The sequence below is a fragment of the Artemia franciscana genome, chromosome 13, assembly GCF_032884065.1.
Source record: "Artemia franciscana chromosome 13, ASM3288406v1, whole genome shotgun sequence".
NCBI classification, from domain to species: domain Eukaryota; kingdom Metazoa; phylum Arthropoda; class Branchiopoda; order Anostraca; family Artemiidae; genus Artemia; species Artemia franciscana.
The window spans coordinates 11,814,641-11,841,369 of NC_088875.1; the positions used below are offsets into that span (position 1 = coordinate 11,814,641).

At 34.8% G+C, this 26,729-nt stretch overlaps 1 protein-coding gene across 4 annotated transcripts in view; it reads right to left on the reverse strand.

The window, feature by feature from the left end:
• LOC136034528 (dihydropyrimidinase-like) overlaps positions 1-26,729 on the reverse strand; it is a 255,283-nt gene that overhangs the window by 18,065 nt on the left and 210,489 nt on the right. For 3 of the 4 annotated variants that reach the window (XM_065715756.1, XM_065715754.1, XM_065715757.1), the window contains 4 exons: positions 24,827-24,940; positions 17,055-17,287; positions 7,445-7,670; positions 3,602-3,712 (listed from right to left, as the gene is read on the reverse strand). In XM_065715756.1, coding sequence (XP_065571828.1) covers positions 3,602-3,712; positions 7,445-7,670; positions 17,055-17,287; positions 24,827-24,940 — 684 coding nt within the window. Of the gene's footprint in view, positions 1-3,601; positions 3,713-7,444; positions 7,671-12,455; positions 12,689-17,054; positions 17,288-24,826; positions 24,941-26,729 lie in introns of all 4 variants that reach the window. The other variant, XM_065715755.1, reaches the window with a different exon arrangement.

Consider the following 26,729-nt stretch of genomic DNA (forward strand, 5'->3'; position numbering starts at 1 on the left):
CTTTTTAACTGAAAGTAAGGAGCGACATTAAAACTTAAGACGAATAGAAATTTTCTGTATATGAAGGGGACTGTCCTCTCCTCAGCGCCCCTCTCTTTACGATAAAGTTTGACACTTTCTCATAACTCTACTTTATAAAATAATACAAACTTTATGAAAATTATATATTTAAAATCAACATAAAAATCAGATTCTTTTCATGTGTATATTGGTATCAAAACTCTGTTTTTTAGAGTTTCGGTTACTATTGTGCCGGGTTGCTCCTTACTACAGTTCGTTACCACGAACTGTTTGATAAGAAAAGAGATAATATAATAGACATATACCGATATAATATGATACCACAAAGAAGTTAAATCTATAATCCTTAGTTGCTAAAAAAGAGTGTCATCACCACTGTGTGTACGGGAGGTACAATCTGAAAGTTACCACATAATTAGAAAAGGTTTTTCTACAAAGTAATGTGTCCGTTATTCTTAAAAGTAACCCAAGACTGAATCTCTTTTATTTTGGTAAATATCGGATCTCAGTTACTTGTCAAAGAGGGGTATATCAAATACTGCCCAAATGCCGAAATTATTATGTAAATGGAATAAGTTCAACAAAACTTAGTAAAACGTCTACAACCATACAAAAAAAAGCAGAATAAAGCATTAAATTAAGAGCAGTTCAATATCTTTTAATAAATGTTGATATCATTATCTCCATGCAACAACATTTTTGAAAATTTCAGCCACTCCGCATTTTTGAAGTCAGAATTTGAATTAGCAACAAGATGAGGATTCAACTAATTGTCCGTGAAGAAGAAGAAAAAATGTGTTAGACTTCACGAAATATGTTCCCGGTATGAAAGATTGATTAGAGAGTGCCACGTAAGCGAGCTCAGACCATCCAATATTGTAGTGTATGGAATGTGCATCGAATATCAGATGTGATACGGTGTATTGAATGTGTACCGTGTCAAATATAATACAGTGTATCGAATGATCATCGAATATCACATGTAATACGGTGTATTGAATGTGCAGCGAGTGTCAAATAATAATACGGTGTATCGAATGAGCATCGAATATCAGATGTAATAAGGTGTATTGAATGTGCAGCGAGTGTCAAATATAATACGATGTATCGAATGAGCATCGAATATTGGATGTAAGAATGATGTAACAAGAATGATGTAATAATGTAGATGTATCCCAACAGTAAAAGAAGCTAAGGAGAGATACAAAGAAAACAAATGGCTAACATATAGTCTTATATACGTACTAACCAAAAACCTTAGGAGTCTGGCATCCAGCCCAGTTGAAACTGAGAGACATCTGGACAGGGAGGCAAAGATACACTAAACCCTCTGATACCAGTGGTGGATGCGGAGACAATAACTAGTTGTGGGACGTTAGAATTATTTCAAAAAGAAAAGTGACACGAGAGATACTAAGAATTACCACCCGAACGAATTATCCCGGAGACAGGGATTAATAGAAAAAACAAGTGAAACTTCTTAAAAAGAAAAAAAGGAAAGCAAAAAGAGCCCCAAATCAAACTTCTTGCGAATATTTAGGGCCAGCAGAAGCTATCATTAAGCTATTAAAGGCTCTAAAAAAATGACATCCCCATCTACTTGGGAACCTTCCCAAAGGTGGATGGTACACTCAAGATGGATCAAGAAGATTGTAGATAAATGTATATCCGAAATATGTTTTTTCTCTGCTTCAATTCAATTAGCTTTGCGAGTCAGCTTTTTCAGTCTTATGCAACCTATGATGGTAAGAGTTAAAGTTAGGTTTGATTGTGTTAGATTAAAATTAGGGTAGAATAAGTTAGATTAGATTAGGTCAAATTTGGTTCTAAATATCATGAATGGGTTAAAAACCTAACGTAAGCCAGCCTAACACAACCTAACCTCGTCTAACCAAAGCTAATCTAATCTAACCTAACGTATCATCATCAAACCTTGTATTAAATTGAAAAATTTGACTAGCAACGCTGACAAAATCCAAGAATATAAATATATATATATATATATATATATATATATATATATATATATATATATATATATATATATATATATATATATATATTATGGTTAGAGAGAGTTTATATGAAGTGAAAACATGTTTTATTATAGTATGAAGAGAGCAGTCCCCCGCTGTCGTAGACAGTAAGAAATTACAGAGAAATTTTTGTAAAGTAAGTTAACCGATTGAAACCTCAGAAAGGATAGGGTGAATGGATAGACGGGGAAAAAGAAATAGTAGGTTATAGTGACTAAGGAACGCACAGGTAATGTATTAGCTAGCGGTAGGTTATATATATATATATATATATATATATATATATATATATATATATATATATATATATATATATATATATATATATATATATATATATATAAAAAAGACCCAGAAGAAACTCCGAATCGCATGCTTGAAAAACATGTAAATGTTAAAAAAATAGCCATAAGCCAGCTTAAAAAAGTAACCCAAAATTAGAGGTAGGCTGGCATCTCGGATTGTAAGGGAGAACTGAGTCAAAAAGCTATTAATAACTTTCTACCCTTTTAAGAGGAACCCCAATTTAGACTATATTCTAAAGATATGGCAGAAAGTACAAAGTGTTTATATAAGTCAAAAAAGCTAATAATAACTTCCTATCCTTTTAAGAGGAACCTCAATTTAGGCTATATTTTATAGATATGGCAGAAAGCACAAAGTGTTTTTATAAGTCAAAAAAGCTACTTTATAACTTTCTACCCGTTTAAGAGGAACCCCAAAAAGATATAGCAGAAAGCACAAAAAAAGGGTTTTTATACCTAATCCTGAGAAGAATGATATTCCAAATCCCATCTTTTACAGACTGATCACACTAGCATCCCTCGACTGAAACTAACGGAAGAATTAATAAATTTATACCTGAACACTAATCCAAGGACCAAATTTTGACTCGTAAAAACGCAGATGGCCTATAAAACTCCCAAGAAACAGCTGTACACGAACTAGTATAGCGTATACAGCAATCTCTGAGAAGTAAGGAGTGTAATTTAGGCATATTTAAGACATAGAAGAGACGTTTGACAAGACTACGTTTGAATCCATAGAAATATCCAAGTGAGAAGGGAAATGAGTAAATCTACATTAAAATGATATTCCCATATACCCATGAGCCTGAAAATGGTCATGCAATTAAAGAGAGTCAGGGACTGGTCTAAACAGTTGCCCTCAGGGACGAGTAAATTAACTCCATATGTGGAGCATTGTCACGAATAGTCTGTTGAATCCAATAGAATGGCATTCTGGTACACTCAGGCTCATGCTTATGATCTAGTATCTCTCCTAAGAGGTTAATGTTCAAAGATCCTGTTTGAATTCAGATAAAGATAAAGAGAAATGGAAGATAAAGAGAAATGTTAAGGATTTTAAAAGCAGATAAAACTGCAAAGACTTTTCTTTTTAAAACTAATTTCAATAAAAATCTCTGTTTAGTCATATTTATATAATATAGAGCATTGGGAGGGAGTAGGGGGCGACGTATAATACTGGATATTCACTAGATAAAATTCAGGAATGATCCCAAAAGAAAAAAAAAAGGAAATTACCTCAAAAATGTTAAAATCACATTTGCTATGATGTGTCTGAGCGGAGATAACTTTACTTTTGTTCGGGTTCCAAATTACAATGTCTGCATCGGAGCCTACAGAGATCACACCCTGAAAACAAAGGGAAATTTTTAATTAAAATACAGTACCAGAAAAAAAGTGGACAAAAGACTTCCGAATTATTCTAGGCTTAGTTTTCTAAATTCAATTAATTAGAACTTCAAATATACCATGGAATTTGATAGCATGATATAAAAATCAATGATAAAATTTTATGCTTTGAAACGAGACACTTGCTGCCAATCTCTTCCTGCAATGCAAAACATAGCTTACAACTAGAGTTGCCATTAGAACAAAACTGATCATACTAATTAGAACCACCACAAAGTACAACTTTGAAAAAAAAGTACTAAAAAATGTAGTTCAAGAAAACCCAAATAGCGAGTGCACAATGTAGCAAAACTGAGAAGTCCACGACGGCACGAAATAATTTGCAGTTGGTTTGAAAAATTACTGAAAAGGGGTTCATTTTAGGATTAAAGAGCACTACTTTCACACAAACCATTCAAAAAGTACTACTCCGATCAAAAAGTGCTAAAAATAGTACTTTCATACTATATTCGGCAACCCTGCTTACTAAAAACCGTTTCATTCCCTTTTCCAAACGAAAATAATGTGGACATGTCCTTTAGCAAAACATTCGAAAAACAAAAACAAAAACAAGACACACTTTTCTAATTCGAAAAAAAAAATTGACTGTATGTACATACTATTAGTGTCAACCTGAAAAAAGTGCGAAGAGAAAAAAGAGAGGAGGAGATAGTAGAGACAGAAAGAGGAGTGAGAAGAATCGACTTATAAATAAACGTGTTGTTTTTAACTTGTAGTATAACTTGTAGCAAGGTCAATTAACATTGAAAGTCAGTTACTTCAACTTTAAAAAGCAGAAACTAAATTCATTTCAGGGCATATCTTTGTAGAGGCTTAACGGCCTGCCATCAAATTTGCGAATATATTATATTATTATTATTATAAAACTCGGCATTAAGTTTAAGAGATCAGATATTAAGATACTATAAGTTTCTCATTACATATAAGGTAAGGATACTATTAGGTAATATATAGATATGAGGATACTATGAGATAGGTGAAACACTATTAGGAAACTATATGATGGGTGTCTTACAATATCCATAGGATACTATAGGGTAAGATGCTTCGATACTAGAAGTAAACCTATCACACTTCATGATAGACTGTTAGCAAAAGCCAATGACAAAACTGAAGCTATATCGACTGCAGATTCGTCAGCTGCATAATTCATAGCGTTGTAATGTAAAGTAAGTATAACGGCACTAGACCCCCAAGGTGCAAACCGGCGGTGCTGGTCTCCGTTTCGTGACCCTTCAGCCAAGAAGTGCAATGGGTGGTTGGGGGCTGGCCATCCTGTGCTTTCGCACACCGTTCCTGCTTACCTTCCCCAGATTTCTCCAGGTACCATTTAAATCTAGGTCGACTCTGGCTGAGCTTATAGAGTCACGCCACTGACCCTTGTCCTAAACCAAATAACCAACTACGCCAGGAATCGAACCCGTATCCATGCCATTCATAGCGTTGTTTTATGTATTTAATGTTGTGATTTGTTTTTCATTTTTTTACTCCAATTTTTCAAAAAAACCTGTTTTTAGAAGGGGGAGGGGGCTGAAAACGGGGCTAAGTGTTTGTATAGAAGGTCATAAATAAAAAATAATTATTATATCTGCCGTATAATTATTATTAGTAAAACCACCGTATCGTTGAATTAGCCCAGTGCAGCTTTATTTTGCCTGAGTTGTAGAAGAAGTAGACGACGTACTTCTCTCCGCTGAATAGACTATCTCAAAACTACCTTGCGTCAAGTGACACTGATGAGTATTATTAAATTTACGCAGCAAATATTATAACTTATGTTAAAAAATGGGGAAAAAGGCAATGAACAAGCAGCCTGAAAAGAACTAGAAAGAAAAATAGATGCATGCTTCAGAGATTTTGCAAAATATCGCCAAGATCTATGCCGGTATTGCCAACATGTCGTATTTTTTACCTTGAAAGACTACTTTCTTTTACTTCCCCCCTCCCCCTCTGGTGATATTTTTTCAATTGACTTAGCTTTTGGGGTAAATTCGATTAGATTTTCTCATAATAGACTTTCCTCATTTATGTGAAATCTTATGAATTAGAAGGGGCCAGTACATATTCTTGATGTGGGAGGAGGCGTGTCTAAAACCTCAAAAAATCTATATTTATAATGGTATTGTCTAATTCTTTGCTTAGAAAGACAACGTTGGTGAATCCTCCTAAAGCTACATCTTTGTATTAAGTGTTTGATTTTTAGGCTATATTTTCCTATATTTGTTCATATAGACTTTATTCATTTAGGCAAAGTTACACACTAGATATTAGGAGAAGGTTAGTTTATCTTATGGTGGGGTGAAGGAATGGAAAGGTGATCGTAAAGTTCAATGTTTCCCCAGGTTACATTTACACTATCCGAGGTAACCTTTTTGACAAAACAATGACTAATGAATGCATCTAAAGAAAGCAGTACTCTTTTGTCCTTTCTGTTAAAATTATTAAATTTTGAAAAAAGGGGGCAACTTACACAAAATTTCCAACTTTCGTGCCTATTTTTAATGGTCTATAGTCAGTTTAGCAATACACACAGGAAACATTTCAGAAGAAAGAACTTTTTTCCTCTTGCGGTATTTGTCCAAAGGCATGATAAAGGGTTTCAAAAATTGAAGGGGCGACCCTGCATATGTATACCTATGCTTGTGTTTGGTGCCTGTATAAATAAAAATACAAGGATTACAGTACAAGTAAAAAATATATTTTTGATCAAAATACTACTTAAGAATGTGTGGACGTATTTTACTCTGGGTTATTCGTAAGACAATAAATGTTTTAGAATGTATCATATGAAATATATTTATGGTAAAATAGAAAAACGGACAAAATGAACATGCTTCTAGAAGGTTTAAGATTACCTTCCAGATTATTCCCATTTTTTCGATTCTTTCAAGTTTCATGTATAAATTGTTCTTTTTTTGTCGGGAGGGGGGGGGGTGAACAGATTGGACATCCTTTCTTCCATTTCTGTTATTTGCTTCGGTCAGGATACCAGCTGAGCGCCAGCTCTCTCTGGCAAAAGAATGTGGTAGTTATTAGCTTTATCGTAGTGTCTAAAATACTACTGATTCATCAGGTATTGACCGGTGTGACCAAATATGAAGGTGGCTTTTACAAATTTATGGTATTTGTTTTTTTTTTTTTTGCTATGTTTTGTCGGAAACTGCAATGTCTTTTTCTTTACTCTAGGCAAACTTTCTAGTTTTTTCAATTTTTTTTTTTATTTCTACGTCTATCAATTACTGATAGGCAAATGGTGAGCCGTCCTTACCGAGTGGTCAGAGGGCTAGACTTGAAATCTTGAGGACAGGGGTTCGAGTCCTAGTGCAGCTTGTTATTCGGTTTGGAACGAAGATCAATGGAGTGTCTCTGTAAGCTCAACCAGCGTCTACCTAGCACTAAAAGGGTACCTGGTGAAATCTGGGGGGAAAACACGGGAAGCGTCTGATGATTTTTCCCAACCACGCAATACACTCCCAGCCAAAGGCAGTGAATCAGGATATCAGTACATGCGCAACGTAGACCATTGATCAGTATACAAAAAAGTTTTTAATTATGTATCTATTACACATTGTCTGGTAACTATTCTTTTTTATACTTCTCGTACGTTTTTTCTATGCTTTGGCGATAAATACAATTTTTTCTCGTCCTTATGAGAAATTAAGAAACACTTACTTTTTTGGGATAAAGATTGAATATTTTTGCTGCATTTGTGCTAGTAACAGCGACAAATCGAGATGGGGTGAGTTTCTCTGTAACTACACCACGGTCCCAGAGCAGCATAAGTCGCTCTTCTACACCATTGACTCCATTTGGGATTTTGGTAAAATCGTCTTTTCCAAGTGCTTTCTGTGCAGACGAAAATGTGCAGTGGTCTGTTCCAGTTGTTTGCAAGTCATTTCTAAAAATGGACAGAAAGAATTAGTGCTAATTTTAGTTAAAACAAATAATGGAAAAGTTATTTAAATAACTAATTAATCAATGTTAGCAGGGCCATATCCAGCATATTTTTAGTGCAGCAATTGAGTTTTCATTATCAGATATGAAGAGAAGATTGGGGACCTTCTATCCGTTGCCTTTAAAATATACTGCTGCAATGACAAAAAAAAAGAAAAAGAAATGCTGTCAATTTTGTTTCGGAAAATCTTGAATTTAAGACTGTTGTTGTGCCCTATTGTTGTTCCCTTGTTTTACAAACAATTGTTGTGCCCTACCATTTAAATTACTAATTTAGTATTTAAACTCTAAACCACAAACTACTCATTAGTTGCACTAATGGAGCATATTTTATAGATTTCAACCACGAAACTCAGCTGTTTCGTGGTTGAAATAGTTAGTAGGGTATAAATTTAATAACTATTAAAATTGTGCATGGTTTGGATAACCAATTTTAGCGGATAATCCCCGTTTTGGATAACCATGATAATCTTAAGATCGGTTTTAGGAGGGTGTTTATCAAAAATTTCTTCATGTTCTTCGACAGAACAATCCTTTTCCATAGAAGCAAACGACAAATTTAAAGTGCAAAATTTACCTGCTTGAGTAGTTCTCTTGAAAGTCCACCACCAAGGGCGTCCATTGAAAAAGCAGGGGAGAGGGGGGGGGATTCATCCCTCCAGATTTTGGAGGCACTTTTTTGAGCCTCTTCATTTAAAAATGCTTTTTTTGTATTTAATTAATTTTTTTAATGTAAAATTCTCCTTCCCCTACGAGGCCAGGGCCTGAGGTCAAACAATGGCAGGAGGCGCAAAAAAACTATCAGTGATTTTGTTTTCTGAAAAACTGCACTGATGTGATTTATTGTCAAAGTGCCATGTGCACTCCACCGCGCTGTCTATTCACAAAAAGTGATTTTAAAGCAATACAGAATTCCTTGGACACTTATAAACTGTCAGATGTCTCCTAAGAATGGCAGCTGAGAGTTCGGTATTACCTCTCATAGTTTAGTAACGCGGTCTGTTCAGTGCTTCCACTATCCCCAAATGTTGGAAACCTTCCGTGAATATCACGCAGAAGCGGAGCGGCAAAACCACTTAGGCCTTGATTCATCAAAGCTTTACATCCAACCCTGCCCCCTAATGGTAAATACATTTCACCCCTCTATATTTTCGTGAATTGACACCACCGTTAACCAGCGTGTTTCGAGGGAGGAAACGCGGCGAGCTGGCACAAAAGATGAACAATACCGCTTGCTTCCATTCAATAAGAACGCATTAGAAATACGTCTTTTAGCATGTCGGGCTATCATACCTCTGACTTTCTTTTTTTTTGCAATTAAAATCGCTTGCTGGGAAATTTGGACTCGCATTATCAAATATTGTTTCCATTAAAGAAGTGCACACAATAAAATTATTGAGTCAAATTGGAAGTTTTGGTCCACTACAAGTTACTCTTAAATACTATCTTAAGTAATGATTCCCCAACTTTTCATATGAATTAAAAAAAAAAAAAAAAAAAAAAAAAAAAAAAAAAAAAAAAAAAAAAAAAAAAAAAAAAAAAAAAAAAAAAAAAAAAACCTTTTGCAAACACTACATCACTACTAATATTACTATTTAAAAGACAGGCTTGACATTAAAACTTTGTCCTGGTTTCATTTGACGTTTAAAGCCATAACGAAATACAAACAACCCAAGAAAATACAAGAAAGCGGTTTCTTTTATGCAGATCAGAGAAACAAAGTTTTCAATTGGCTGATTCATTTGGTGTTTTGTCCGCAAATTTTCTGTGAAATTAAAATTACATCTTGTTTTTTTTTTTTTCAGTGAGATGCTAATTGGCAATAGAATTTCTTTAAATAGAATTCTTGACTTTTGTGTCTTGATTTAATATGAAATAAAACAAAATGATTTTATATGGGTTGGCATATTTAAATCTATTTTATATATTTTTTTATGCTAAAGGCGACTGAGCAGAGTTCCTGGTCAAAATGTTTCAACTTTTTTCTGGTTTGTACCCGCGTTGCCACGGAGAATTCAACAAAATCTCAAGACTTACTAGCAAAAAAAAGAAACTAAAGTTGAAACAAAACAAGGAATTAAATAATAATGACGTTTATATGTGATATACTTATAGAATGTAACGTTTAATACATATACTTTTCCCAAAATCCAGCCATTAAGAATAAAGTCCCGAGATTTCGAAGACAATCCATGGAATGTTGTGGCGTCAGTTCTCAGAATTTACAAGGGGACAAAATGTAATCCAGGGGAGGGGGAAATTTTGAATTTTTTTTTTTCAGTGAAAATCTCTGAAGAAGGCATTTTATAAATAAAAATAACCCCCCAAAAAAGAAATTTTTCAAAATCTAGGGGGAACATACCACCCCAATCACCCTGAAGGAGTGGTAGCCATGGTTTACAATTGTTCAAATTTTTCCCCATTTATTTGTTATACATTCTTTTCTTACACCTCCCTGAAGTAGGCTCCTTAACGCCATTATTAGCTTGCAACTTTACATTGAACCAAATTAAATTATTAGACAAGATATTTAGAATTAGTTCCATTATTATTTAGCCATGAATTTTAAAACCGAGTTCATTCCTAAAAAAAATCCAAAATATTTAGAATATTTCAAAAAGTACAAGCATGTCAGAGATTCAAAAAAAAGTTTTCAGCAATGTACCCAAACGAAAATTAATAAAAAATAGAAAACTGCAACAAGCTTGCTTGCGAAAATAAATAAAAACAAGACAATGGCATACTATATAGATTTAAATTAAGCAAACAAAAATATTCTTTGACCGGCAAAAATTACTTTGACCTTTATTAACTTTCGCAATAAAACAGAGTTAAAAGAGACTTTTCTACCTCATTGTCAACACAGCTGGGCTAGACTTCAGTTAGGGTCTTCCCACACTTTACGTTTTAAGTCTTGTGTTATGCCTGACCGACATGTTGTTTGACCAATAAATTGAATTTTAAAAGCAATTACCTTTTTGAAGTAACAATAGACCCCCCTCCCCTTCAATGTTTGTAAACTTTTAATCAAACATAATCTTTTCATTTTTTGCTTCATTTTTAAAATCTGGCCTCTTTCCAAATTACCCCCTCAATGAAACAACTTCCTTCACACATGAATGTTAGAATAACGAACATTGCAGCTGAATACTCGATAGTTTTTCATAATTCTGGAGGAAAAGGTTTAAAGAATGTATTTTTGCTAGAAAAGTACCATTTTCATATTTCATGTATTATAAATCATGAAACTTCATTATGTTTTTTAATTCATTTTGCGCTTCCAAGACCATGCTGCGCCAAGATTTTCCAGACTCTTTTGATGGTGTTACCACCAGTTACATATTATCAATTCAATTTAGATTGTCCATTCAGATATATTTTTACCTAACCAAGGAATTCTACAGTATATCACTTTTAATCAATAATTAAAATTTAGCACACATTACTTTCAACGAAACGTAAGTAGATTGACTTATGAAAAACAGTATCAGGGGCGGAGCTTTTCTCGGTGAACAGATGGACATTTTTTTTAATCCTTTGTAAGACTACTATGATTTTATTTTATTTTATTCAGCAAACCTTTTTGCAGATTTATATAAAAAAATTATTCTTTACCGTCGATAATCAAATTAAATTGTAATATGAGCCCAGACACTAACCTTCAGAAAAATTTATTATAATTATTAAAGTATTTGTAAAATCATTCATACGAAAAACCGTTTTTACAAAATTAAGACTTTAAACAAATTTCCCTGAAGTTGTGACCTATCTAGATCATTTTTGCACTAAGGAAAATGTTAATGTGGCAAATATCAGAAACAAAAATTATAGCTCAATTTTTGAGAAAATTTACAGATAAATAAATAGAAAGAAGTATAGAATTTATTAAAACAGTCAATCTAAATGATAATTTAACAAGAAAATAACAACAGTACCAAAGATGAAAAACCCTCCCCCCAGAGGCAATTTTGGTGGGGGGGGGGAGATATAGGAGACACTTGCCCCGGGCACAGAAATTTTGGGGGCGCAAAATCTCGTAACTCTTGAAAGTTTATTTTCATTGAATTAAAGTAGAAGGTACAGTTAGCAGTAAGTGTAGGCAAATTAAATCAAAAATTTAAATTTTTTTGTTCCATATCTTTTCCCATATAAAGTAAGAAAAGTCAGATTTAAACAAATGAAAAATGTTGCTAATAAACGAAAACTTTAAAGATAAAACATTCAATTAAACGAAAATTAAACAAGAAAATAACAACGATACCAAAGATGAAAAACCCTCCCGCCAGAGGCAGTTTTAGTGCCGGAGAGGGGTATAGGAGACACTTGCCCCAGGCACAGAAATTTTGGGGCGCAAAATTTCGTAATTTTTGGAAGTTCATTTTCATTGAATTATAGTAGAAGGTAGGCTACAGTTAGCAGTAAGTGTAGGCAAATTAAATCCAAAATTTTAATTTTTTTGTTCCTTATCTTTTCCCATATAAAGTAAGAAAAGTCAGAGTTAAGCAAATGAAAAATGTTGCTAATAAACGAAAATTTTGTTAAAATTTGACTTGAATTTTTTTGGGATATAGGGTGGACGCTAATCAAGATTTTGTCCCAGGCGCAAGAGAGGCCAGAACCGCCCCTACTCCCAAAAGGCTTTAGGCCTATGGTAAAAAAAAATTCATATAAACAATAAAAATACGTATATTGTTTGTTTAAGGAAATAAGATTAGTTAAAATTACTCACACAGCCAGACGTTCAATAAAGAAATCAGGGGTATCTGGATCAACCCTCAAGGGAGGACTACAAACTAGTGCAGCTGCAGCTTTCCAATCTCTATCCCATTGAGATAGACCTGTGATCCCTAAAGCTGCCGAAAGAGGTCCGCTAAATATTTGATGCCCTTGCTTGCGTAAAGTTGCAACTATATCTGTAGCAGCTTTACTGGTCAAGTTGTCAATAAAAATAGGACAGTTAACCTAGAAAGAGTTAGTAGGTTAGTATGTTAATGTAAAACATATTCTTTCAATAACTATGGAATCGAAGGCAACAGCGGAAATTAAACAGTGTTAAAGAAACATTACTTTTCTGTAATTTCGTGGCAAAAAAGTTTCTTTATTTTTCATTGGTTTGTGCCTTTGGCGGAATTTTTTAAGCAAATAAGATTATTCTTTAAGCTTTTGCCGGAAAGGGAACCTAATAGCTTTGTCTTTTTAAAACCTGATTGGGACTCAGAGGCGATTTCAGGGGAAAATACAGAGGGGGCGCTTGTACCGGGAGAAGAAATTTTAGGGGCGCAAAATTTTAAAGAAATAAACTAAAGGTTATAATCATATCGCATACAAAAAATGGGAGAGAAGGGGTGCGCTAATCAAGCGTTCGCCCCTGGTGCAAGAGAGGCAAGGACGGCTATTGTTGGAACTCCTGTGTGAGACTTTAGGCCAGCAAAATGCTTCCCCACAAAGCATGTAGGCTACAGCTACTGAAGAGGATATATTCAATGAATTGAAAAAAAATTGCTTATTTTAACTTGGAATGGACTAACTTCAGTTGCTTGACTGTTGACGGAAGAACAAACATGAGTGGCACAAAAAGAAGGCTTGGCTGGAAAGTGGAAAGATGATGTTTCATCTTAAGAAAAGATGTTAAGAAGCGTAATCCACAACCAATGTTCCTGCACGGTGTTATTCACCAGGAAGCTTTGTTTGCAAAATATATGGACCTTAGGAGTGTATTGAATCCTATGGTCAAGATGGTGAATTTAATAAGGCTGTATTGGCTCAACCGTAGACAGCTCACGGAAATGTTAAAAACAAGATTTACTATATTACACAGCATTAAGATGGCTAAGTTGTGAGACAGTTCTGAGTAGGTATTCGAATTAAAAAAGGAAATACACGACTTCCTAGAAGGTAAAAGCAGGTCACAGCTATTACTGTCTGATGATGAGTGGGTTTGGAAGAGGGCCTTTGCTGCAGACATTAAAACTTCAGAACCTAAAACTACAAAGAGAGAAAAATCTAGTTTATTATCTATACACCCGCATAAATGTCTTTAGGTCACTTATCTTGTTTTTGGAACAAATACAGGCTAACAGGTTGACTCTCTTTCAGCAATGCAAGGTCTTCATGGCTGAAGCAAAAGCTGAGCTCCTCACATCATTTGTATGCAAGATCACCAAAGACTTCCAGGTGCAGTTTACGGAGTGGTTTTCAGACTTGGATTCAAAGCAGAAGAAGTACAAGTTGACACTCTTTCAGCAGTGCAAGGTCTTCATGGCTGAAGCGAAAGCTGAGCTCCCCATATCATTTGCATGCAAGAGCACTAAAGACTTCCAGGTGTAGTTTACGGAGTGGTTTTCAGGCTTGGATTCAAAGCAGAAGAAGCACAAGTTGACGCTCTTCCAGCAGTGCAAGGCTTCCATGGCTGAAGCAAAAGCTGAGCTCCCCACATCATTTGCATGCAAGAGCACCAAAGACTTCCAGGTGCAATTTACGGAGTGGTTTTCAGATTTGGATTCAAAGCAGAAGAAGTAAAAGTTGACACTCTTTCAGCAGTGCAAAGTCTTCATGGCTGAAGCAAAAGCTGAGCTCCCCACATCATTTTTATGCAACAACAGCAAAGACTTCCAAGTGCAGTTTACGGAGCGGTTTTCAGACTTGGATTCAAAGCAGAAGAAGCACAAGTTGACACTCTTCCAGCAGTGCAAGGCCTCCATGACCGAAACAAAAGCTGAGCTCCCACATCATTTGCATGCAAGAGCACCAAAGACTTCCAGGTGCAGTTTACGGAGTGGTTTTAAGATTTAGATCCAAAGGAGAAGAAGAAGTATAAGTTGACACTCTTTCAGCAGTGCAAGGTCTTCATGGCTGAAGCAAAAGCTGAGCTCCCCACATCATTTGTATACAAGAGCAGCAAAGACTTCCAGGTGAAGGTTACGGAGCGGTTTTAAGACTTGGATTCAAAGCAGAAGAACTGAGGCTATTTCAAAATCCATTTGAAGCAAAAATAGCCAGTTGTTTCGATAAACTGCAGCTTGACGCCATGCTGTTGCAAGCAAATGACCTCTTCAGGGACAAGTTCAAAGAAGGACTTTCGAGTTTTTACCAGTTCTTGCCCAAAGAAGACTTCGCCAATGTCAATGTTTTTGCATCACGGTACCTCTCAATATTCGGAACCACACACTTGTGTGAACAGACATTTTCAAGGATTAAATATGTGAAGAACAATTTGAGAACTAACTTTTTTGATGATAATCTCGGGTCACTACTGGTGTTAGGGACATTAAATCTAAATTGAGGTTATATCTAACTGTTTCGGCATCCAAGAAACAATTTCACCATTCCCACTAACACAGGTGTTCATACGCAGTATATCAATGTATTATTAAATAATGTTAAATAATTTTAATATTATAAATATAATAATACCAAATATATAATTAAAAACAGCATCAAGTTTCAATTTTTCTAATTTGGACTTCTAGTTTATATTTGGCCCCCAACTACTGTTTGACAGTCAATGCAGCCTTCCAGGAAAAACATTAGGAGACCATTTATCTACACCTATACCCCAAGATTATTTTCAAGATCTAGGGAGGGACAAGTACCCGCCCCCCCAAAATCTGTTCCATATTTTTGGACTATTGTTAATAGGCAATCGGTTATTCAAAAAAGGCTTTCTTAGGTGTCTAAGATTCAATAACAGATGAAATGCTGCAAAGATTCGATTTTCTAACTATTTCGAATTTTTTCTGACTTTTCTAGTTATTCAAACATATCTAACGTTTCTATGAGGGAGGGATGTAATGTTCTTTGGAAAAAAAACAAAAATTTCTAAATATCTCAAGAGCCAAATACGATACAGTGGAAAAATGCGGGCGCCGAAACTCAGTTACACAAAGAATATCACATGAAGCCTTTTGAATGACTACTAACGATGGATCTATCCGCTTCTCAAACAGTATTACCAGTCAGGTGGTAAGATCTACCAAGTCATTAAAAATCAAAACATTCATTCATTTTTTTTTCCACTTCCACTGACTGTAGGCACATCCATAGAGTTTACCTCTTAAAATCTTCTAACTCATAAACTTTTTGTTCCTTTTACTGGCTTAATATTTCACACAGAAGAACTCATCAGGTATCAGAGAGGCAGCTATTTGTCTTTCCTGTGCTATATTGTCCTTGCAGTCGAGATTTGTTACCCAACGTTAGTTAACACGTTTTTTTTAAATGTTACTATTTTTCTCTCCAGAAATAACAAATAGTTCTCTCCAGAACATTGACCTCTCTTTTGGACGTCTTCCAACATACTCATAAGTATGTCAAAGACGCTGAACTGTTAAATTAAACGGGTCATTGGTTTTGGCAAAAACAAGCTTCCAACGAGTCATTTTATGATTGATTCGGTAACCGTTTAACCACGTTTTTACTCAGCATAAGTAGTATCACTAATATACCCCCAAAAGGTCTGGACAGATTTACTATTTTCGTCTGCCATTTTAAGACTCGTGCAAATGATAAGATGGGTTGTTTTTTTTTTTAAGGAAGCGCAGTCATGGCTAAAATTTTAAATGCGTAAAACGTGGATCCCCAAACAAATGATAAGCCATCACTATAATTTCAAGGGTACTTAAAATATTATACAAGAAACAATCGAGACATTACCCGGTTTTTATTCCGGTTATTTTGCAATATATAGTGATAGAGTAGTGTCTGACTATGGATAGCTATATTTTAATTAAATATTTAGTCGGTATTTCGGTTAGGTTATGCTAGAATAGTTTTTTTAGGTTACGTAATTAATATATACTATGCTTTACCAACAGCTACCCCTCTCTAATGTACAAATATATAGCCCAAATTTATTCCTAAACAATTAAATTTTTATCTTACTCAGGTATGATTCATTAGCATAAACCAAACTTCACTTCTCGAGTGTTTCTCGTATAATACTTAATTACCATTTCAAGTAGTATTGAATCAAGCATTTCTACAAACTCAGTGTAAACATTCTTTTTTTTTCTGAGTTAAACTTTCAAATTTGAGAAAGTCAGTACAAAAATGTTCCAAATGAGCGTGTCTAGAAAAACTTCTAGGTCGAAAATTGGTGTAAATACGCTTATTTTGATAAAATCCTGCCGTTTTTAGCTTGAAAAACTTTTTTAGCGTCAGTTAAGCCCTTTAAGAAAACGTTTTTGCACATATAGGGATACTGCAGTTTCCTCTAACAGAGTTTTAAGAAATTTGATGAATAAAACACTGTCATATTCCTTCATTATATTAGTATTAAAGTTTGATTAGTTCGAAAATGTTAGTCACTATGACACTATCCTTTCTATACCTTCCAAGCATATCCATTAACACATCTGGTGTTTCTTTGTTTGGCCTCAAAGGTGGCCCCATAACATGAGCCGCGGCATGACGCCAGCAACGATCCCAATAGTGAGTGCCATTAGTCGCCAAGGATGCGGCGATAGGTTCTCCAAAGACACTATTTCCTTGTGCACGCTTTTCAGCAATTATTTTTGCTGCTGATATGCTCATAACGTGGACTACATATAGGGGGCAATCAACCTATACAGAAATAATTCAATATTTTTTAGACTTGAGAACTTTTCGTTTATAAGCAAAGTGAAAAAATAGAAAAAAACAACTAAGCCTGGAAATTTTGGTTGCACAACACGAAATATTTGTGAACGAGAATAAGAAAAGAACGGCTAGAAGAGAAAAGGAAATGAAAAACAGCTTAATTTGTTGAATCTTTTGGGTTTTCCTGCACCAGAATTTACTTGTGGTTTAAGTTGCTTCAATTTGCACGTATTAAATTGAAGCAAAAATGACGCATGGTAAAATGCATAGAAAATATAAATTGGGCTATATATTTGCACATTACGTGAGGTGCGTGGGTAAGGTAAAGAGACCGAATCTCCCAAGAGATTAGTGGGAAATCCTGTCGACCTTACACATGGCCTGATTGCAAATAATTAGTCCGTATCTGTAGGAGAGGGGAAGTCCGTAGTTTGAAGCCCAACTGAGATGAAGAACACAATGAAATAAATTCTTAAAAATCTAAATAAAGTGTTGGTGGCTGTGAAATTCTAAGAATCAAGATTGGATTTCAGAAATAAGCATGAACAGATTATTCTGAGTTTTTCTATATATTGGCAAAGAAATTGTGATTTTCCTTTTTTAACATAATACTTTTTTGATCTTTTTTTGTTTAGAATTGAGTTATTAGTTAAACCTTTCATGTTGTTATTAATTTGTTATCGTATTGTTTTGGTTGCATATCAGAAAACTTTCATCAATGAAGAAAAAACATAAAATAAACTAGACGAGAAAAAGAAAAGAAAAACAGTTTTTTTAGTTTTAATTTTCCTTTTCTTTTCCAGTTTTTACTGTATTTTATTCGCTGCCTATATTAAAATTTTTACCCTTCGATTAGATGTTTTCACATTTTCATTTTATCTATCGCTTCAAATATTCTGATTAAAGTATGTACAAAATATAATTGATATCTACTACTACTACTAACAAGTCAGTGCAACACCAAGCCGCCTGAGGCCAACACAGCTACACACGCTCCTTCTTCATCTCAATCTATTTAAAGCCTCCGTCTTTACACCCTCCCAAGAAGTACCAATTCCCCTTAAGTGCTTTCTTACAACCTCCTCCCACTCAATTCGGGGACAACCTGCTCTTGGCCGAAATGGCAATCTCTCATCTTTCATCGCAAAACGTATCCTAGCCATCTCAACCTTTCTGTCAATAGCGGCGTTCGTTTTCGGCACCCGTCATTCTTGGTCTTACCCCTGGTTTCCACTGCTGCGTCAATCCCGACACGATTTTTTTCTGGCGGAACAGACGTACGACAGAATCTGATGGAGGTTCACAAAGAAACGTAGACGATTGCGTCGCTGCGACAAATAGCCAAAATTAATTAGCAGCCAAAAATAGCTTTTCAATCAGCTCCATGACTTCGGTTTTTTTTTAAGTAGAACAACGCATGCGATTTGTCGTACGAGTTGAAATTATTCAACGCATCCGATATTGTAGCAAAACAGATGATTTTGCGTTGTTTCTCGCACGATTTGTGTCATTTGTCGCATGTCGCAGGATTTTGATCGAAATCGCAGCAGTGGGAACCAGGGGTTACTCTTATATTGCATTTTATTTCTCTGCTGTAAAAACGTCGTTTTAACTGAAAAAACGTCTTATAAGCTTTAGCCAGATAGAATTTCAACCACAGATAGAATTTTAATCAGCGATATTGAATTTCAACCACAACAAAAATGGAAAATATACTTTTGGACGCCGCAAGACAAGCACTAGAGTTGCTAGAGAAGAAAGTGACTCTGACAATGAATTCCAGCTGGAAAGTTAAACAAATCAATGCACTGGTTGATAGTTGGTTCTTACATGGGTTTCTATTTTAAAACTTGGCACTCAAAGGTAAAACTAAAGTACTGAAAGGGAGTATGATGCTCAGTTCGTCATTCTAAAGAACAACGAACTAAGAAATAAGAACGGCATTTCAAAGAACGGCCTAAAAGCGCAAAGTAAAACCGACGTTTTACATACAAACGGCTTATTAGTAAATCCGATGATAGGATTTTGATGGAACGGCGAAAATAAACGCAGTAATTATAGCCCTAGAAAGTGGGTTAGAACCACTGGTTAGAACGGCTTATTAGTTAAACCGATGATTGGATTTTGATAGAACGGCAAAAACAAACACAGCAACTATAGCCCTAGAAAGTAGGTTAGAACCACATTTTTAGTGGTTAGAACGGCTTATTAGTAAAACACATGATTTGATTTTGATAGAACGGCAAAAACAAATGTAGCAACTATATCACTACAAACGGGTTAGAACCACATTTTCCATAAAGCTTACTATTCGAAAAACAGTAAGTTCGACATATAATACATTCTTGTCGATTATTTAATAGCAAGAAAAAACGTTGAAGGTGTGACATACCTCCCCTCCCCAACTAAGAACTAAAATTTCGGATTTTGCTCAAAAATACATCTGAAGTTTTATCAGAGTCCAACTTTTTCAGTGACCGTGCGTTGCTAGGGTAATCCAGGGTTAGATATCAGAAATAAGCGTGAATAGCTTCTTCTAAGTTTTTCACAGATTGTCAAAGAAACATTGATTTTTATTAACTCCAGCAAATACAGTTTTTCCTTTCTTCAGTTTCTTTGTTTAGAAAATAAATTGCCAAAGGAACATTGATTTTTTTTTATACCCTTATAGATACAGTGCGTGTGTTGTCCAGTTTCTTAGTTTAGCTTGAATAATCCATTAAATCTTTTGGACTAATACTAAAAATAAACTAGACATAAAATCAACAGACGAGTAAAAACTTTTCTTTAAGTTTGATCTTCTTTAAACTGGAATTACACCCTGTAGAAAATTAATAGCTAAAATATACCTATATAATTGACTAATTTCACTAGCCAATAAACTTGACAGAATTGGCGCAAATGAACGAAAATATGAGGGGAGACAAAAAGGTATTTTTAAAATTTAGGGTGTGGATTTAGTTCTTTCTGCCAATTTTGTCAAAGAAGATACCAAAAACGCATTTTTGTCGAATCAAGGAGGGAAGGTGGTAGGAGGTGAAAAAACCTGACGCCCTCCCAAATGATGCTACCGATTAGCCTACATCTTTGAGATATAAAGCCATATCTGAGGGGGCACCGACTTCCGACCCCCTGGTGTATATCTCAGAACGCCATGTGTGCTACCCATTTCCGCCACGTTTGTCACAGACCCGCAACGCTTAGTGCGGTTCCAAAAACGCTTGGATTGACCCCTAAGCCATATCAGAAATCCCTATAAAATTATTATGATGATTTTATACCCAAGCAAGATTTCAATAAATCTCTAAAACATGATACGAAGAAGAATGTTTGAGTTTGCATGTTTGAGTGATGAAACGTTCTCTAATATTTGGCAGACAAACAATTGGCGTCAAACAAGGTTAAGCAAACTTGTAGGATTCATTCCAAGAACCTTAGCAAACATCTACACAGAAACACACCGTAGTAGAAAGATTATCATTTTAATTTTTCTTTGGGTCTGAAAAGGAGTCATGAAACCACGCTTATAGAAGAAATATTACTCAGAAAAATGTTAAAGAATCCTGAAATAAGAAACAGCCAAAAAGGCTGTTGGGGTGGCACTTCGCCCCCCCCCCGCGCGTAAGTTGTTACGCGCCATTGTAGTTGTGTCCCTGTGTCCCATCTGTGAATATATATATATATATATATATATATATATATATATATATATATATATATATATATATATATATATATATATATATATATATATATATATATATATATATATATATATATATATATATATATGTGTGTGTTTTTAACTACGTAAAACTTGCGAATATACAACATTCTTCGCTGTCCCATTGTCTGTGCATATAAATAGATTGTCAGGTTTACTGACTCTTGAACATGCAACATGTAATTGTTCATGGGAAAAACAGTCCGTATTCAGATCTATACCTCATTATTCTAATGATTGCCCTTGAGCTTTGTTGATGGTGATTGCTAATCGAACATTCCCTGTATCTCCGTCGTCATTTATATATCCCCCTGTGCCCCCGGCGTCCCCGTTGTAGATGTGTCCCTGTGTCCCGGTCGTCATTTATATTCCCTGTGTCCCGGTCGTCATTTGTGTCCCGGTGTCCCGGTCTGTAATTTCTCTTCGAACATTCCCTGTGTCCCGATCGTCATTTAAATATCCCCCTGTGCCCCCGGCGTCCCCGTTGTAGTTGTGTCCCTGTCGTCATTTATATTCCCTGTGTCCCGGTCGTGAGTTGTGTCCCGGTGTCCCAGTCTGTAATTTCTCTTTTAGTGTCCCGGTCGTCATTTATATTCCGTGTCCCGGTGTCCCGGTCGTCATTTGTGTCCCGGTGTCCCGGTCTGTAATTTCATCAGTTGACAAACATGACGTCAGTCGGCAAACAACTTCATGACGACATAAAGCTCAATCCTTATAATGACGTCAGTCAACAAACATGACGTTGGTCGACAAACAAACATGACGTCAGTCAACAGACACACAAACAAACAACTTATTTATATATATATATATATATATATATATATATATATATATATATATATATATATATATATATATATATATAATTATGAAATAGAAAGTTTATTTTACAGCTTTCGTATCCTAATTTTTATATATATTTTTTCGTTGCTGAATAAGTAAGCATTTCGCAAATTTTGCAATCGGGCAAATACTCAGGATTTTACCTTAGGCGGGGGAGGAGGACAAAATTCCAAAAAACATGAGTATGTCATAATAATATTCAATCCCAAATATTTTAAAAATTATTCTTCCCACTAATTTGATTTCATTTTCATTTTCCAATTGTTTTTAGAGTTTTGTTATGTAGACCTACGGAATTCGAACTTTCCAAGGAAAAATAAATTGAGAAGATAAAAGTAATAAAAACAATAGATCTTTAAAATAAAAGCAAAACAAAGATAAGAATAAATCTAGTACAAAATTCGGTAAAATTCTAGTTAATTGACTTCTTGCTATCTCGGAAAGAGTTTAGGTTAGGAAAATGAAACTTTCGGGGATTGGTCTACAGGCTAAAGTATGTCACAGGAAGGTATTTTGAAGTACCTACCTCCACTCCTTCTCCCTCTAGAGGGCCCTGACCTTTGATGACCTTTAAAAATATGTGTGTTATAAAAGTGAAACCTTGCAAAATAGATCTTCTGCTTAATTGAAGTACAACAAAATTGTTTTCAGCTTCATAACTTTGCTCAATCCCATTTTATAAGGTTTTAAAGATATGCAAATACATTTCCTAAATTTTGAGAAAAAAAAACATTGATAAGGCTCAAAATTCTACCCAAATAACAGGAATTGCATTTTCAGAACTAAAAGCAGAGAAAAAGCAACTAGTAACTGAAAAATAAGGTAAAATGTTGTTTTGTCAAAATTTCAATAGGTACCTGTCATGTAGGCAAATTTCAGGGCCCTCTAGCGGGAGAAGGAGTGGAGGTGGGTACTTCAAAATACCTTCCCGGGACATACTTTGGCCTGTAGACCCATCCCTGAAAGTTTCATTTTCCTAACCTAGACCCTTTCCGAGATAGCAAGAAGTCAATTAACTAGAATTTTACCCAAAATTCAACTAAATAAGAATATTAGGTTCAAATTTCAGTTCAATTAAAAAAAAATTTAAGTCGAAATTATCGAGAAAGAAGAAATACTGCTCATTTTAAATGCAACGAAATTCTGAAACAAGAAATGAAAAAAACAATGTCATTCATGACTATTAAGATTACGCCAAATCGAATAGAATATTTTTCTCTACAGTTTTGACGTTTTACGCTAATACATACGCTAATTTTGAGAATTTTTGTTGTTGTAGAATTAGTAGGCTAACCATTTCGCACGTTAGGCAATCAAACACGTACACAGGATTTTATCTTAGGCGTGGGGCTAGGTGACAAGACTTGAAAAAATGACACCAGAAAAGGCAAATTATAGGGTAAACAATTAAATAAAGAAAATTGTTAAAATGAAGGGGGAGATAGATTAGCATGGGACAACGGCGGGATGGTAAGTATAATGATTTGTCTTTTCATATGTTTTTCAGTTAAACGTCAAACTTGAAGAAAATACTATCAACGGAAAAATTCTTGAGTCTTGGTTATATTTTGATTAAAAAATACTGAATAAAATGATTTTTCTCTTCACATCTCTCTTGGAATAGGGATGATGCCAAGGTCTTTACCCTCAAGCTAGGGTAATGTTTTTAAATTTACTTTAAAATATTTCGTAGTAATTGAGAAAAAGAACTTTTTAACGTTTTTTAACATGCTTTTTGCTTCAGTGTTTAGGATTAATTTACCATCTTACAAAATTTACGTCATAGATACTAAAATATTCTTTTCCAGCTTCTCCCCTGTAATTATATTCTTGATATGATCACGTTGTTATATAATTTAGTAACAACTAGGCATGTTACATAGCATATAACCTCTGTAATATCTAAATGAGGCATTAACCATAATTATCGTTTTATTCTTATGTCATAGGGTGGCAAATCAGCAATTTTAATTGAAATAAGACAATTTGGTCTGAATTCAGTTCCTCCTTTCTGTTTATCCTTCAGTGACGTTAAAATAACACGTTCCTTCATTCCATTGTATTTTTTATTTGTTTAGATATCGTTGTGAAACCCTTTCGTTTGCAATTCAATGTGATTTTCACTGTGCATCATTTCTGTTCATTATTACCAGAGACATTTTTTCTATGTCTTGTGCTTTAGCTGTTCAGATTTATTAATCATCGTATATAAGTTCGCATGAAGTCATGGGTACCAAAAAACCTTCTTTTCCCCAGTATTTATATTTTTGCTCTATTATACTGTTATATATTTCAGTAACAATCAGGCACGTTTCATTGCATATGCCCTCTGAAATATCTAAATTACGCATTAGCATAATTATCGTGTTATTCTTTAGTTTTAAGTCCAATTTCGATTTAATTAAGACATTCTGACGTCAATTTTAATTCATCCTTTCTGTTTATCCTTCACGGACGCTAAAAGTAATTCGATTTGTTTTCTAACCGATGATTTCGTGCAACATTTTCGTTTGTAATTCAATGTGATTCTCGCCTTCGTTTGTTCCATGTCATTTGCCTTAGCTGTTCGCACTCATTTGTTATCCTGTACAATTTCACATGGGTAAAAGATACCAAATGTATTTCTTAAAAAAAAAAAATCAAAAAAAATCGTGACCTATCTAGATTGTTTTTTTTAGGCCAAAAAATTCAGTCTGCTAATCAAAAAAAATGTATATGGAGCCGTTTTCGAGAATAAATACATAAATTGACTATATACAACAGTTACTCTCTTAACAAATGTAGAATGCTCGTTCTAAGATACAATTGAGTTTTGGGCCATATCCTTAGTTCCTTTCTTTTTTCTGACTGTCGCCTTATCAGGCTTTATTTCTTTCATTGAGAAAGCAGCAAAAAAAAGAAGCATTTTGTTTAAAAATACAATGCAACAGAAAGTGGTAAAATAATAATCTAACCTGATTAGCTAAAACACAGGCTCTATTCACTGCCTCAGCTTCGACATCCTCAGGTCGGGAAAGGGCGTGTCCTTCCGGTCCAGTGATCCCGGCAGCGAGTAACTTCTGACAATTCTGCAAAGAGAAATCAATAAAGTTAAACTCCTGTCCCTAGAGAAGATTTCTAGCTGAAAGTAAATTGCTATTTCCAAGAGAACCAGCCATTTTCATTAGTAAAATTTAGTCCAGGATCATCGCCATATAGTACTAGATGCGAATAAAAAGGTAGGAACTAATTTAGGGGCTAATTGCTAAGTGAAGTAGTCAGCTATAGTAAATAATATGAAACTTCTGTCGGGTTTTTGATCAGTCAAGAGATATTGTCCAAAATAAACCCGTTCCTGCCCTTTAAGGTGTGCATCTATGATTACCATGCTAGATACAAGCAAAATCATAGCTTTAGGGGCGCCCAATAAGGAGGGCGAGTGCCTGATGCATAAAGACAGTCTTTAGGACCAAATATCTAGATTTTCACGTATTAGACCGTACTTCCTTTGAAATTTTCTGAAAAAATATGAACTTCCCACTTCTTCAAATTTTTCTAATATAGGCCAGGTAGGGCTTGGGGTTGGGGTGTTCTTAGACAGTTCTGTTGAAAGGAGGTTATCACCGGAAAACACTTGTGAAGGGGGAAAACAATAACGACAAAAAAACATTTTATAACTTGGCAGAGTGACGTCAGTTTACAATAAATAAAGGGGGGAGGCGTAAAACATATTTTCAATGTCTAGGGGGCTTAAATGTGTTATTTATTCTTATTTTTTCAATGACCCCCCCCCCCAAAAAAAGCGTTTTTCAGTGAATATACCCCAAAAAGACGTTTCCTAAATATATCGGAGAATCTAGGGATAGAAAGGCCCCCTTAACTAACATCACCACAGACTTGAATAAGAAGTGCCTAGGAATAATAAAAATTTCTGATTTGTTCCCAAGTCCCCTTTCCACCAAGTACGTGCCGGGGTTATTAGATTGTTTTTTGCCCTTACCTCTCTTGTCAGAATGTAACACCATGCCACTTCACCATTGTACAATCTAATCTCTAAAAACAGTTAAACGAAAAAAAAAACAAGCTTTTTTAACTGAAAGTAAGGAGCGACATTAAAACTTAAAACGAATAAAAATTTTCTGTATATGAAGGGGGCTGTCCTCTCCTCAGCGCCCCTCTCTTTACGATAAAGTTTGACACTTTCTCAGAACTCTACTTTATAAAATAATAAAAACTTTATGAAAATTATATATTTAAAATCAACATAAAAATTAGATTCTTTTCATGTGTATATTGGTATCAAAATTCTGTTTTTTAGAGTTTCGGTTACTATTGAGCCGGGTCGCTCATTACTACAGTTCTTTACCACAAACTGTTTGATCAGTGCTTTCATAAATAGAGGTTACTGAATACTGAGATAATATGCACCTCAAAGTGTTTCCGAGGCATTTCGAAAGCTCAAAAGAGAAGCCAAGCCTCATGCTTTGGAATATTGTCTATTTAGTTGCTACTACTAAATGTACTAAATTTGTATGCTTAATCAAACAGTTCGTGGTAACGAACTGTAATAAGGAGCGACCCGGCTCAATAGTAACCAAAACTCTAAAAAATTGAATTTTGATATCAATAACTACATCAAAAGAATCGCATTTTGATGCTGATTTCAAATATATAAGTTTTATCAAGTTTAGTCCTACCCATAAAAAGTTACGAGCCTGAGAAAATTTGCTTTATTTAGGAAAATAGGGGAAAACACCCCCTAAAAGCCGTAGGATCTTAACGAAAATGACACCATCAGATTCAGCGTATCAGAGAACCCTACTGTAGAAGTTTCAAGCTCCTATCTACAAAAATATGGAATTTTGTATTTTTTGCCAG